The sequence below is a fragment of the Podarcis vaucheri genome (genome assembly GCF_965113315.1).
Source record: "Podarcis vaucheri genome assembly, chromosome: 3".
Classification (NCBI taxonomy): Eukaryota; Metazoa; Chordata; class Lepidosauria; order Squamata; family Lacertidae; genus Podarcis; species Podarcis vaucheri.
In genome coordinates this window covers 117,144,582-117,160,566 of record NC_138761.1, presented here as the reverse complement: position 1 = coordinate 117,160,566, position 15,985 = coordinate 117,144,582, and the positions used below count along the sequence as shown (strand labels likewise).

The following is a 15,985-nucleotide window of genomic DNA, read 5'->3' as shown; positions in this document are numbered from 1 at the left end:
ATGTAAAGCAGACATTAACACCACACATGCCTGCAGTACACACACACAAACTTTGCACTGCATTGCTTTCCTCCCAAAAATAGAACAATTGCCCAGGAAGTTCCTCAGTTTCCCCAAAACCAGAGCTCAAATTTCACCCGCAGACTTATTTTTATGCTACCTCTCTTTAAGGACTTCTGTGGTGAAGGACTGAAACATTGAACATATGAAGCATTCTTAAACTCATCTAGATGTGTGCTTTCCCCATGCTTAGGAAGCTCTCCCCTGGGAAACACATTCTTTATAATAATATTTTATAATTTATACCCCACCCATCTGTCTGAGTTTCCCCAGCCACTCTGGGCAGCTCCCAACAAAATATTAAAAACACGATAAAACATCAGAAATTAAAAACTTCCCGAAACAGGGCTGCCTTCAGATGTCTTCTAAAAGTCAGATAGTTGTTTATTTCCTTGACATCTGATGGGAGGGCGTTCCACAGGGCAGGCGTCACCACCGAGAAGGCCTGGTTCCCTGTAACCTCACTTCTCACAGTGAGGGAACTGCCAGAAGGCCCTCGGAGCTGGACCTCAGTGTCCAGGCTGAACGATGGGGATGGAGATGCTCCTTCAGGTACACTGGGCCAAGGCCGTTTGGGGCTTTGAAGGTCAGCACCAACCCATTGAATTGTGCTCGGAAATGTACTGGGAGCAAATGTAGGTCTTTCAGGACCAGTGTTATATTGTCTTGGTGGCCACTCCCCACTCCAATAAATTGGAGCAAATAACAATCGGAAGAAATCTTGGTTGTTTGCTCCAGTTCAGTAGAAAAAAATCATGTATCTCCAGGGAAAAGCAGCGGAGCAAGAGCAAGTCTGGATGAGCCCTGAGTCAGACTATTACTCCATCTACCCAGTATTGTCTGCCCTGACCAAAGGCAGCTTTCTGGGGCCTCAGGCAGTGATCTGCTGTCACAGATCCTTTTAACAGGAAGTCCTTCCCGGGGTTCGAACCTGGGGCATTCTGTATGAGGGGCACCTGTCCTACCACTGAGCTATCTCCCATCCTAGAGCAGGATTTCCCAAACTTGGGTCTCCAGCTGTTTTTGGACTACAGCTCCCATCATCTCTAGGTAGCAGGACCAGTGGTCAGGGATGATGGGAAGTGTAGTCCCAAAACAGCTGGAGACGCACGTTTGAGTAACTCTGCCCTAGAGTGAATATGAAAGGAATGGATCCTAGTGTCTTCTACATGACACATTGAGATATGACCTTTCCTTGCATGCTTAGGACTTCAAGGCAAAAATTCCCAGGTAATCGCCTAGTATCACACAGTGGCCATACTCACATCACAACAAGCAACGGATGCTGGTTTATCATAATTTTCTATGAACAAGCAAGCACAGGCTGCCCACAACAAGAGGCAGAAACAAATCATGAAGTCATATGGATTCACCGGTGGGATCCTGGCTTGTGTCTCCCTAACAAGACAGCCTCAAACCACGGTTTGTTGTCAATTTATGAATCCTACCATGTTTGGAAGCAAGAAACCAGTGTCCTGAGTTCAGATATCACAACCAACTAGGCTTAACTTCAATTTCCTTGATTGTTTCTCCTACTCTTTCCAGGCAAGGAGCGAAGTGGGAATGACAGAGCTGTGTGCAGCCAACAAATTGCAAAACCATCCAAGATAATTCAAAATAAACTAGAAAACCTGGCTCATCATTACTACCAAACACAGCCCCAACATCAGTCAGTAGTTGTGTGAACCAGGATATGGTTGCTTCAGTACTGTGGTACCTTTGGATATGAACGGGATCCGTTCCAGCGCCCTGTTCGCATCCTGAAGTAAACGTAACATGCGTTTGTGCATCTGCGCATGCGCAGGTCGCATTTTGTCACTTCTGCACATGCACGTGATGTCATTTTTAGTGTCTACGCATGCGCGAGCAGCGAAACACGGAAGTAATGTGCTCTGTTACTTCCAGGTCGCCATGGAGTGCAACCCAAAAATACTTAACTTGAAGCTACTTTAACCCGAGGTATGACTGTATACTTGTTCCTCAGAAAACAGCTTGATAAAGTACCTTTTGGATTTTAAATGGAGATGCTTAAAACATCAGCAGAGAACAGCGAAGAGAGTGCTGTTGTTTGACTCATGTCCCGCTTACAGGCCTCTCAGAGGCATATATGTGAGAACAGGAAGGTGGACTCAATGGGCCTTTGATCTGATCCAGCAAGGATCTCTTTGTGGCAAATTATTAATACAAATTAAAGAGGTGAACTGCAACCTTTCCTTGACCACTTTGGTCGCTCTTTTCGGAACCCTTTCCAACACTACAATAGCATTTTTAAGCCAAGGAGACCAGAACTGCAAACAGTATTCTAAGTGCAGTTACAGTGTTACACCATAGATTTGTAGTTTTCAAGTCCCCACTAATTTTTAAAACAGGATTCCTCCGCTGCAAGTTTAAACTGTTTAAAACAGAATTATCTGAGCCGGAGGCCTGCCAAGATGGTTATAAATATGATCAAGGTGGAAGCTGGAGCTTTTGGGGTACTTGGACTTAAGAAACAGAACTTGAGCTCCACCTTTAAACAAGGAGGCTTGGCTGGAAGGAACATGGACATTACAGAGAGAATGCCCCTTCGAGATTGGATGTTAAACACAAGAGATTCTCAAAGAAGCCGGCAGAAAGGGACTGAGAGAGATTCAAGAGCCTCGGATGTGAGGTCACCAGGCTAGACAGATGAACTAATGGACTATGATTTGGGATTGAAACCGGGGAGAGAAGGGTGGGGTTTGGAAATCCAAAGGGGGCCTGATCTTTTTTACTTTGTGTTAAATTTTATGTCGTTATCACTACAAGAATGGGGAATTCGTGGAAGGGAAATAGGGTCAACCTTAGAAAAAGTTTTTTTATATATAAATGATTAAGGTATATAAATTAAAAGTTGATATACAAATTGAATTAAATATAATAATGAATTAAGGGTTAAAATTTAATATAAATAAACATAATAACAAATTAAGGTTAAGAAATTAGAGATAAGAACTTGTTGGATAAATATTTGGATTTGGAATACAAGAAGGGGAGGTGAGGGGAAGTCGTGGAAAGAAGTCATTGAAAATGAGACTCTAAAGGTTGAATTTTTTGTGTGTTTTCTTTTTTCTTTTTGCTTTTTTGTATCTTCTGAAACTTTAATAAATATTACTTAAAAAAAAACAGAATTATCTGCCTCCTCTTAAAAGATATATATTCATTGCAACTTTTGCTGAAATACGCAGCAAGGAAAAGACAGATTACTATTGAAAATATTCACCAGCACCACTGAGGAAATTCCGACTGAGGAAACTCTGACGAAAGAAGCATGGCAAGAGAAACTGATGGACTATGCAGAATTGGCAAAATTGACACATAAACTACGGGACAAGGATAACTATGACTTTAAAGATGAATGGGAACCTTTTACAAAGTACTTAAAGACGCAACAAAGTGAATTGGACTCCTTGGCGGGTTTTGAATAAACAATCACAAACTTTTTATTGATAACAAACAGCTAGACAAATTAAGGATCTATACAAATCTGTAACATGCAGAGAATAGCATTCATAGAGAAACCAGAGATTGGAACTGAGGGAAGTCAGGGGACGTGGGGAGGGTGGGTTATTTTATGGGAGGGAGGGGGAGGGGAAAATGGGTGGGGAATTAAGGATGATATGTTTTAAGATAATACATTTTGTTTAAATTTTTAATAAAAATTATATTTTTTAAAAAAGAAAATATTCACCAGCATCAAATCTCAAGTTGCTCACCCCTCTTGTTCAAATTGCACACTCGGTGCCAAATATTAGAAAAATCAAATGCCTGGAGCATTATCAAATAAAGCAAAACATTCATAGATGTTCCTACAATATGCATGATGGTCTTGAGAGCACCATTAGTTGAAGCTCTCTCAAGTTCTTCCTGGTGTGCCTAAAAAAGTTCGCTCAGCCTTGGTTTAGGACTAAAAGGCCTTGACATGTAGTGAAAACAAATGTCTGTCCCCTTACAGGGCCTGTTGTATGAGCTTAGCACCCATTTGCTGAGGAGCTCCATTGATGTTGTGAATTGTTCCATGAAATGTGCCTTTGGAGTGGTGGAAGCCACCCTGAAAGAGAACTACTGTGAGAGATACAGAACATTCTTTGTGCTGCAAGAGCCCGGGTTTCCTCATCAGCCCTCCTTTTCAAAGGGAGGTTTCTCAACCAAGAAGAAACAAAGCACGATCAAAAGCTGCTGCCCTGGCTTTTCTGTGCAAAGTGTTAGCAGACACGGCAACGATTCTCACAAATCTCTGGGTTTGTGCAGGCACAGAACAACATCAAGGCTGGCCAAACAAGTCAACAGCAACAAGAGAAAATGAGATCAAATGTAGCTTTCGGTGCAGTGCAAGTTTCTAGTTCTCATGATTAGGGATGAGAGGCATGCTGGAGGGCATCTGTGAGGACAGCCTGCAGGGCCAGCCAAAGACATTTTGCTGCCTGAGGCCAAAGGGAAAGTTGGCTCACACTCCCAATCCATGTATAGAGCGTTGGCTAGACTGGCAGCTAAATCTTATTGCAACACTGGTGATGGGATGATAGGACAGCATTGTCCAACATACCCAACAGCTGGAGGCTAGCTCAGAGGGTGCAGAATAGATTGCATAGCAGACTCAAGGTATATCCTCCCTCACCATCACAGCTCCCGTTCCACCCCTGGCCCAGCTTCTGCCTAATGATAGAGCTGGACCTGACAGCTTGCATTTTAGGAGAGTGAAGGTAAGGGAATCATCATGATTCTCTGTCATTGATCCCTGGGATGAAAGGCTAAAGAGTTGAGGTTTCGAAGCTATGTGAGGACAATGTGTGTGTGTGTGTGTGTGTGAGAGAGAGAGAGAGAGAGAGAGAGAGAGAGAGAGAGAAGGTTCAGGAACTGCAAATAGTGCAAAATGCAGCTACAAATTGTTAACCGAGGTTAGGCATTGAGAGCATATTTGACTTTGTGCAATATGCTCTAGCTCCCACTTAGTTAGTCAGTTTAATTTTATAAAGATAGAAGCTTGCCATTGCTTGAATGAACTGATTCAGCCACAGCAGTGCCCTGCATGGAAGGCAAAGCTCTGATCCTTCCAGAACCCTCTGTCCTGCCCTCTCTGCTTCCCATCCCAACCTGAGGCAGATTATCCCATCATGCCCACAACAGGGCACACAACAGGGGTGGGAAACTGATAGCCCTCCGGGTACTGCTGGGCTACAACTCCAACCACCCCGGATCATTGTCCAGGCTGGCTAGTGCTGATGGGCACTCCTGGTTCTTTTCAGGACTCAGTTCAAAATGACCATTAAAGCCCTTCATGCCTTGGGACCAGGATATGGGACCAGGGACCGTTTGCCTCCACATGTGCCTGCCCATAAACTAAGAGGCCCTTCTTCGGATGCCCCTGTTATTTCAGGTTCAGCAGGTGGCTACAGTGAAAAGGGACTACTTGGTGGTGGCATCCCAGTGGCAGAATGTTCTCCGCATGGAGACCTGACTTGCGCTGTAGTTGCATTTGCTGCTCTCCTCTCCGATACGGCAGCCAAGCCTAGCAATATATAAGCTGTTGTTGGATGTGGGACCCTTTATTCTAGAACATTTCACACATTTTGATGCCATATTTTGCAAAGTAATCTCTGCAAACATGAAGGTTAGAAACTTTTTTTAAAAAAACCACACCATTACTGTCAGATGGCTTAGGTGGTTGCTCACGAGTAACCAGGCAGGACTCCGATCTGTCTTTTACAGGTTTTATTTAGGTGCAAAACTATTTACAGTGCAGAACCCCAAAGTTCATGTCTGCCTCAATCGCTAGCAGAATCCGGGAGTGCTTGTTTCCTGGACCTCCCCCAACATAAAAGTCTCATTACGCCCAGCCTTTTCCTTCCCTCTTTGCGCTTTAGACTTCGGTGCAGGGTGGGCAACGGAAGGGGCGTGCTTCCTTCCTGGCCGATGTGATGGCCTGGGAATCTGATTCAGAAGCTGAATCTGAGGAGTCCCAGCCTACACAGGAGTCCCTGCCTCCAGGGCGGGCTGAGCCGGGGCAGGGGCTTGAATCTGAAGGGCCTGCACCTGTGCCTGGTCCTCAGGAGCAGACACCAGGTGTATCCACCAGTGGCGTAGCATGGGGGGTGCCAGGGGTGCCGGCCGCACCGGGCGCAACATCTGGGGGGGCGTGAGTCCAGAGGGAAGGGACAAGCAATTGAGGCTTGTTTGGGGTGGGGGGTTGTCGTCTCCATTTGGCAGGCCCCCCTCGAGGAAGCGGGAACCTCTCCAAGGCGCAGCATGCCTTGGGTGGAGGGAAAAGAGCCGTGCAGCAGCAGCAGCAAAGCCAGGAGGAGGAGGAGGTGGAGGCGCCGCCTGCCACAGGATCCGGGAATTAAGCCGCTCAAAGAGGCAAAGGAAGAGGTGGAGCCGCTGGCCCGGCCAGGAGGAAGCTGGAGAGAGCAGCACGCCTGGGCGCGGCGAGGTTGGGTAGGTGCGCCCTGGCTGGCTACCCGCCTCCCGGGCTCAGTGCCTCCATGACCCCTCCAGCGGCGATGGGAGAGATGGGGGGGGGTCTGGAGCAGCCCCGGCTGGCCTGCTCCTGCTTCTCCCCCGCCTCCTTCCCGTTGCCGGCGCCTTGATCTCATCCGGATCAGGGATGAAACACTCCCATCCTTCGCTACTCCTTGTCGGGTCACTGCTTCATTTCTCCAGGGAGAGAGAGAGGAGAGCAGAGGTGCCGGGGATTGCCAAGCACGTGTGACGTAAAGGGCCTGCCCACGCGCAGGCTGAGCTCCGCGTGACGGGGGCGGAGGGAGGTGCTCTGCACATGCTTAGGAGGCGCTCGCCAGTGGCGTAGCGTGGGGGGTGCAGGGGGGCCGGCTGCACCGGGCACAACATCTGGGGGTTAGGGTTAGGGGGCGCAAATCCACGGGTTAGGGGGCGCAAATTACTTGCCTTGCCCCGGGTGCTGACAACCCACGCTACGCCACTGCATACTCTGGCTCCAGAGGTGATTGAGGACCCATTGCCTGCAGGTGCGCCTCTCCCAGCCCTGTCAGGGGAAGGGGAAGCTGCTCCTGGGTCCAGTAACCCTCCAGCCTCTCCTGAGCTGCAGAGGCTCAGGGCAGAGACGTGGAGGGAACTAAGTTCTCACAGGAGGAGTGCTCGCCTTCAGGCCAGGAGAGGCGGGTCACCTGTGGGCCAGGACCGCCCCGGCCTCAGAGGAGATAAAGGCCAGTCAGCCCAGTCCCAGGTTGTGGGGGCAACGTCATTGGAAACTTGTTTCTGCCAGCACCCAGACCTGTTTTTCCGGAGTTCCCGACCACGCCCAACTTCTTGCTTTGGACCCCGCTTCCCCCTTGGTGGACAGTCTCCAGACCCTCGACCCAGGACCGGACTTTGACCATGCCTCACGGTAACCCCCCCCCCCGGGACCAGCACAGCTGACTTGGCCAGGAGCGGTGCTGAGGCTCCCACTGGCATCCTCTGGTCCTTTCACCTCTTCCTCACTGGAGATGGGGGTTTCCTCATCACCAGAGGAGGAACTGCTTCGCAATATTTTTGGAGGCTCCCTGTAACACAACTTCCCCTCTGATTCCCGCCCCTGTTCTGATGGCAGTTCCCTGACAATTACCCTCCATACCCCGCACACCTGAGTGGATTGCCCCAGCCACTCTGGGTGGCTTCCAACATATATAAAAACAAAATAAAACATTAAACTTAAAAAAACCCCAAAAACCTCCCTCTACAGGGCTGCCTTCAGATGTCTTCTAAAGGTTCTCTAGTTACTTATCTCCTTGGCTCGGAGGTCGCATAACTCAATACTCTCCAACATTCTCCAGTGAAAATAGAGACATCCTAAGGAAAAGTGGAACATCAGAAACCAGGACGGCTTCCATACATCAGGGACTGTCCCTGGAAAATAGAGACACTTGGAAGTTCTGTTTGACCTCCTGCATTTCATAGGCTAAAATATCTGGTATATCTGATGTAGATATTGAGACTTGCCTCATCATCAAAATTTGCAGATGCTATGTAAAATGGACACGAAAAGATATTTGCCTTATGCTGAAGTCGAAAGAGAGTAATGGCTGAGGGGGGGGGTCTTCAGTAGCAGCTTATCTAAGGCCTCCTTTAATTTGCTCCAACACAAGAAGCTACTAGAACGTAAGGGAAACATGGTCTGGCGAAGCTTTTTGGAAACAGTGAGTTATTCACCTTACCTTTAGCACAGCAATATTGCTGAACTTTCTAGTAAAAAAACGGTTTCAGTATGAAGTACTGCTTCAAAAAAAGAAGAAGAAAAGGGGGGGGGAATGTGGTCTCAAATGGAATTAAACTGGCAAAATAAAAGAGGTAATGTAAGAACTGTTTAAGGTAGCTACTGGGCTTTACCCACTAAGTTGCCCATATGACATCACCGACAGCCAATGAGAAGCCTCTGCTGGTCTCCTGCATTCCACAGGCATCTCATAATCCAAGCACGACACCCAGTTCCCCAAAGCAAACATTGACCTTAGGTAGAGTTGCTTGAAAGTGTGTTAGGAAAACATTTGGAGTTCGTGACTGTCCATCAGGATCTGAACCTCGCGTTTTCAGCCAGAAATTTCGTTTGGAAAAGCTTCACTTGGATTAACATGGCAATGCTTTTAGGCATCGTTAAGTGACCCATACAAATTCAGCCTTGGCCATTCGTCACAAGGGCTAAAATGGCATTGGCTTCCTTCCATTTTTGCTAGAGTGGGGGAAATTGCCACAAAAATAAAGGAACACAGGCTGCTCTTCACAGAAGATGAGAAAACAGCATTCTTTTCTTCACCCTATTACCAACCATTAGCTCAATCAGTAGAGCATGAGACTCACAATCTCAAGGTCGTGCATTGCAGGGGGTTGGACTAGATCACTATTTAGCAAACTTGGGTGTCCAGCTGCCTTTGGACTACAAATCCCATCATCCCTAACTAGTAGAACCAGTGATCAGGGATGATGAGAACCCAAAACAGTGGGTGACCCAAGTTTGGGCAACACTGAACTAGATGACCCTTTTGGTCCCTTCCAACTTGACATTTCTATTATTTTATGAATCAATATTGCAAATATCACATTCATTTAATTTAACATTCCTTCAAGTCTCATTGCCAAAAAAGCATCTCTGTGTACTGTTCTTTGCTTCTAAAATGTTTCTTTAGGTTTATTTCTCCCTTTGCACTGCCCCTTATGAGTATCTTTCTGAAACACATTCCAGTCCACCCTTCTTTATCAATAACTGATGACTGGTGGATGTGCTCTATAGTTTAGTTGATCAGTTAGGCAGTAAATTCAACTGCTTAAAGTCATGCAAAGGAATCATATGTAGATGGACATCTGAAATGTCAATCTCCCATGACAGTAGAAAGTTATATTTATGAAGAAACGTCTCAGAGAATATTCACACCATACATTTAAAATACATTCAATGAATATTTGCAGTATATGACTTCCCCTAAAGAATCATAAAAGGGGCACGGGTGGCGCTGTGGGTTAAAGCACAGAGCCTAGGACTTGCCGATCAGAAGGTCAGTGGTTCGAATCCCCGCGATGGGGTGAGCTCCCGTTGCTCGGTCCCTGCTCCTGCCAACCTAGCAGTGTGAAAGCTCGTCAAAGTGCAAGTAGATAAATAGGTACCGCTCTGGCAGGAAGGTAAACGGTGTTTCTGTGCGCTGCTCTGGTTCGCCAGAAGCGACTTAGTCATGCTGGCCACCTGACCCAGAAGTTGTACGCCGGTTCCCTCGGCCAATAAAGCGAGATGAGCGCTGCAACCCCACAGTCGGCCATGACTGGACCTAATGGTCAGGGGTCCCTTTACCTTTAAAGAATCATGAGAACTTCACTTTTCCCCTCACAGGGCTGCAGCTTCCAGCGTCCTTAAGAAACTGTACTTTCAATGTGTGCTGAGTGTCATTTAAATGTATGGCCTGGATCTTCCCAAAGAAGAGCCTTACATAGAACTGTAGAGTTGGAAGGGACCACAAAGGTTATCTAGGCCAACCCCCTGAAATGCAGGAATTTTTTTTGCCCAACGTGGGTCTCAAACCCACAACCATGAGATTAAGAGCCTCGTGCTCTACTGACTGAGCTATTTTGTCCTGCTCACTATTAGGCTAGTTCATTTATCATACTCCAAAAGTATTTCTTTAAAAAACAACAAGGCTCAAAGATTAACATGCAAGTTTCAACATGTGCTGAAACAGAGCATTTCTAAGAAATGCCAAATAACAGAAAGGGAACTTTACTGTTTGATGCTATTCTTTTGTATTCTACATCAGTATGTAACATTGTGCCAGCAGGGGGCCCTACTCTGGTGCAAAAATCTAACAGCTTCCATAGCACACTTCTTATGCTTTATCACAGCCAACAGCTGATAACATAACAACCTATAACACTTAAACTCTGGCAAATAGAATACTCAGAGGCCATTCATGTATGTATAGCAAAGTGATGTCCAGACCTATTTCCACCATATTTTTGTTCTGCTGGAGAAAGTTGTCTTTGATGCAGCCGAAGAAAGCACTTTTGCACACATGTTAAGTGGCAGGATGTCCAGCAGCCTAGCAACTTTTTTGAAAAATAATAAACGTGGCAGCGACTGATTTGATGTTACAAATCTATTTTTTCTTCCTCAAATTTTTTTATTGGTTTTCCAGAAAATTTTAAACACACAAACAAACATACATCTTAATTGTACTTGATCCAATCTTAGTAACATTGTTAAGTGACTTCCTCAAATCTCCCTGGCAGAATTTCAGTGTAAATCATTGTAACAGTTTTCCAAAACCAATTTTCTCATGAAATTAACTTAATCAGTAAACTTCTTTCTTTGTTTTCATTTTGACTTTAAACATATTATTCTCTAACATCACATATTTAAATCCTAAGCCTATCTGATATTTGCAAGTTTTACAAATCTAGGGGCCTTTCAGCCAAAGGCTGAGAGTCTTTGTAAACAGTAAACTGAATGTGGAGGATGCAACATACAAAAATAAATGGGGGGGGGGAGGTCCTAAATGGAAATTCCTCCAGAATTAAACTTGGAATTAATGGTAGCTGGCAGGCATTTTACAGAAACCAAAAAAGAGAAGTAAAGAGAGTAGCTTTCAATATGATGTCATTTGTTTCAAATTGTTTCAAATGTTGCATTTTAAATTGCTATGGCCCTCCGTTGGGACCTTATGGTGAAAAGCAAGCAATAAATCAAATTAATTATAATGCTGGTAATAATAGAATAGAGCAAGAAAACAAAAGGAGAGGCAAAGACCAAGACTGGCACCATGGCTGGATCTCAACACATCAAAGAAGTGTTTCAGTTAAACGTGTTGTAAACTTTGTATGAAAAATCATTTGGGCAAAAATGAGACTCCACAGCGCCATCTGGTGCCACAGTGTTATAATGTATATATAACGCTTATAAAGCGCTTTTTCCTTGCCAATGTAGCTGAGTCCCATGTCTTTTTTAAAAAATAAAATAAAATGCATTAATACATGTAAATTGTCCAAAGCATTGCAATAAAAAAAAAAATTCTCCTCCAGAAGCAATTTGTTACGCTTTTTCATGTGCGTACATTTGTGTGTGTTTTATATTCTATTTTCTAGGTTATAATTTTTTTAAAAAATTGGATGTTATGTCTTGATCTCATGTAGCAGTTTACTCAGCACATACTCTGTGAAGCAGGAAGCACGCTGACAGTGCATAGCATAGATTGTACTAGGTCTATGACTTTATATATAAAAATAGATAGTTGAGTTATTTCTTCTGCAGATCCTCTTCAAGATGCAAGATTGTATCACGTGATGAAAGCCGTTGGTAAGAAAAAGACTGCTGAAATGTTTGTCCTGTCTGTATCTCTTTTTCTCTCATTCTCTGCCTTGCTCCACACACAAAGACAGGCCTCAGTCCAGTCCAGACAAGCCAAGTCCTAACAACTACATTTCTGAGGGTGAAGGCAAACGCTCTGCTATTATATAACTTCTAAAGTCAAAGGACGTTATTTCTCGTTTTCCTTATTTCCTCAACCCCAAAGCAGTGCTGGTTTGGCCCTTTCTTGTCACAGCTCTCTGGGAATAACAACTGTCATTGAAATTCTACTCAGTATTGATCCAGAGCAGATTCCAGTGTATAGTTAGTTGCAGGATTCCCAAACAATAGACCAGAGGCAATTGTATTTCATCCGGCAGGGCTTTATGCTAGTGATGGCAAATGAGCATCATGGTCACAAATCCAATACATTCAGGATTGGCATTGTCCATAAGAAATCCAGTTGCAGCAGACTTAAGGTAAATTTACAATAACTTATAATAAGTCTAAGCCCTAACACTATAGCATACTGTGTAGAGAACACCAAACCAGAAGGAAATGAGATAGAAAGAGAAAGTGAATCCCAGGCTCCTTCTGGCCTTACTTTTACAGTCAGCATGAGCCCGACCTTGACAGAAGAGATAAGAGAACCAGTTTAAGCCAGCTTCTCTGAAGGAATAACTCAAACATCATGAACCTTCAGCTTGTTTCTTTCACACAGAGAAGCTTCCAGAACCCTCTTGAATTAGTTAGAATAGGAAAGATCTCTGCACATCAGATCAATAGTTTCTGTACCAAAAAATGCAAACTGACAACAACAACATCAATAATAATAGTTTTATTGTTTGTGCCTCGTCCATCTGACTGGGTTGCCCCAGCCACTCTGGAAGCACCTCCCTCAGATCCTCTCCAATATTCTTTCCTAGTGCCCAAATCCAAATGCCACATTCTGCTTTAGTTGTGATTAATCCAACATATGTGCCTGCTATGCTCTTCCTTCCCAGTACCACATGAGCTCCAGTCTCAAGTCTTGTGCGCTAAAGTGATCTTTTGGGGGAGATGTGGGGTGTGTGTGATACAGCTCCTGTCCAAGGGTGCCCAGGTATGCCTCTGGTGACTTCACACAAGAAATGTCTCCAATGACCTTTTGACTAATGATGTGAATATGAACATCTCAAGCCAGGTCTGAATGCTCCATACCTATGGTGCCTTTGTAATAAAAGCAGGAGAATTATCATAGCATAAACAGGTTTTCTACAAATCCCAGGTCACCATATGGTATCCCCTCTCCATCTTGCCTGCACACAGCAATGCTTGGCACTATTACTGACTTGCTTTTAAGCCTGCATATCTAAGAGGCATGTTCTTCCTTAAGCATCAGAATGCTTTGTCACATCAAAAATAACAGTTCATCCATCATGGCTGGGAAGCATGTCTGACTAGAAAACATTACTTTGCTTTGGTTTTCTGGCCACTTATATCAAAAAGACAAAGACAGCTTCTCCCATCTTGGGGCAGTTCAGAGACATTTACTGGACAGATGGTCTAAATTTGAGAGTTTTTATAAAGTTAATGAGAATGGGAAGAAAGGCGCGTATGGGCGCAATCTCTTCTGGAGTCCTTTCCACCAAACGAGAAGCAGCGCTCTGCAAGAAAAGCAACATTCACACTGGGAGATCCTTGGAGGCAGAGTGATGATTTGCTCTGAAAGCTACAAAAGCTACAAATGTGTGTCCAAAAGAAGAGGGGGGCCTTCTTCACTTTCACAAGGCGGATTTATATTCAGACAAATGTGTTAACATTTCCAACAAAGAATAGTTGTTTTAGCTGAGGCTGTAACTGCCTCTCTGCCAGGGGAACTCACCAGAAAGCCAGAAAATGTTTCTCTTGGTGTTCAAAGAGCCACCACAAAACCTAAACTATGACTTTGTTGGCTCTTTTGCTATACAATGACTGTCACTTAAAATTAGAACTAAAGTTGTACCCCATGAAAAGAACAGCATCTTTTGTAATATCATTCCACACCCCCACAAATGACTTCGCACTGGCCTTCCTTCTTCTCCTGAACAGCTTTGGCAGGACAAATACCTTTGGGAAGCTGATGGTGAAGGTAGATGCTGGGTACAGAGGCCCCTCTATTGTGTTTTCCCCACCCAACAACACCCCGCAAATGGCCAGGGAAATAGAATTGCTTCCCTCTGCTTTAGAGAGCCTTTGTGACATCAGCATTACTTCAGCAATCTCTTTTCCTTGTCTCAGACCTATTCACACATCCAGCAACCAACGTACACCATTTTAAGGAAAGGGGTAAAGACCGCCAGGAAACAAAGGGCTTACGAATTAATGCAGAGATAGGACCAGCTGCCTAGAAAGCAAAAGTGGGTGACAGTAGAGGACTTGAAGAAGCAAAGGCACAGTCTCCAGCATGCAAGGCCTTCACAGCATCAAGGCCATACCCTTCAGTACAGATCATCACTATCTGGTGAGCATCTTGCTAACATGGCTGCAAGACTAGTTCCCTGGATGTATATTGATCTAGGACGCAACCAAGCATTAAACTACACAGAGTGCTGTCAACTACATTGAGCTCTGTCATCAGATGACTGAAAAAGATCACTTTGTAGAACTGAAGAAAGCCATTGTTAGTTACTCACCGCTGCAAGTGCGGTGAAGACAGATGAAACAGTATCTCACTGAGTACTGGCATTCGACGTAGAGAGGGCTGACACGTTGTACCTAGAAAAAGAGAAATACAGCTGAGGTAAGATACACATTTCAGTGAGTCGTCTCCTGTTTGTTGATCAACATATCTGGATTAGAGAAAGTTGCAGAATTTAGCGGTTGCTCTTAAAAATCCAAAAGAAAATTCCTGTCTAGGGCTGTGAATTTAAGACAACAACAAAGCAGTTAGCCGATTACTACTACTACTACTACTACTACTACTAATAAAATTTTTGTACCACCCTTCATCTGAGGATCTCACAGAGTTTACAACATAAAACACAAAAATATATAGCATAGTAACAAACGAAAATAATACACCCCCTGCCCCAGTTTAAAAGGCCATAGATTTTTATTTTTTTTAAAAAAAGTCTTATATAATACAATTTCCACAGAGAAAAGAACATACCATTAAGTTTATGGCATCATTTTACATGGTGTTCAAATCTGGCGCCTAATGTTCTTTAGTTAACGCATTATCTAAAACAAATTACAGATATGTAGATTTAGGGTTCTCGTATAACTGCCTGCCATGAGGCTGGGATGCAGCAGTTTCAGTTAGGTGGAAAGATGTAGCCTCTGTTGGGGGGGGGGGTTCAACATTTCTACTCCTGACTAGTGATGTTAAATTCTCGAGAATAATCATTTGGAGAATATTCTCCAAAAGATTATTCTCGAGAATTTAACATCGCTACTCCTGACCCCAGGCTTTTTTTAAAGACTCTGGGAGCCAAATGTTCCAGAAGAGAGGGAGACCTTCATTCTTATTGCATCATGTGCCAATTTCATTTCCCTTCCACAGCTGGGTGGAAAAAATAAGCATGCCTATAATCCTTTCCATCTATATTTGACATCAGAACCAGTAAATTTAATGTTTTATGTCTCTGAAATCAAAAGACATTTTTCTCACAATGCTCACAATGTATGACACTGTTCAGTCTTCTCTGAAGCCTGTTGGGATACTTTATGAGACAAGGAGACACTGCCGGGTGTGTGTGTGTGTGTAAGTTTTGGGTATTACTTCCTGCTGCTGCTTAAAATCTCTTTGCTTCCTTTTACAGCCCCATTTTTCAAAGCACCAAAAAGATATTGCATAGAAATTCCCGTTTAGCAGTTTCTGCGGTGGCTCCTTGCTTGCGGAACGCTCTCCCCAGAGATGCTTGTCTGGTGCCTTCATTACATGTATCTAAGTGCCAGGCAAAAACATTCCTCTTCTCCCAGGCCTTTGGCTAATTAAAGAATCTATGGACTATTATTATTATTATTATTATTATTATTATTATTACCCCACCCATCTGGCTGAGTTTCCCCAGCCACTCTGGGCAGCTCCCAGTCAAGTGTTAAAAACAATACAGCATTAAATATTAAAAACTTCCTTAAACAGGGCTGCCTTCAGATGTCTTTTAA

The 15,985-nt window shown here is 44.3% G+C and overlaps 1 protein-coding gene across 10 annotated transcripts in view; it reads right to left on the bottom strand.

Annotated features, from left to right (window-relative positions):
• Positions 1-15,985, bottom strand: part of LOC309528823 (uncharacterized protein) — a 154,540-nt gene that overhangs the window by 68,018 nt on the left and 70,537 nt on the right. For 6 of the 10 annotated variants that reach the window (XR_014217897.1, XR_014217898.1, XR_014217899.1 and 3 more), the window contains one exon: positions 14,512-14,593. Coding sequence is in view for 2 of the 10 variants with exons in the window: in XM_082216537.1 (XP_082072663.1) it covers positions 14,512-14,593 (82 nt within the window). In the remaining 8 variants the exon portion in view is untranslated. Of the gene's footprint in view, positions 1-12,680; positions 13,504-14,511; positions 14,594-15,985 lie in introns of those variants that run through there. The other 4 variants (XR_014217894.1, XR_014217895.1, XR_014217896.1 and 1 more) reach the window with 1 other exon arrangement.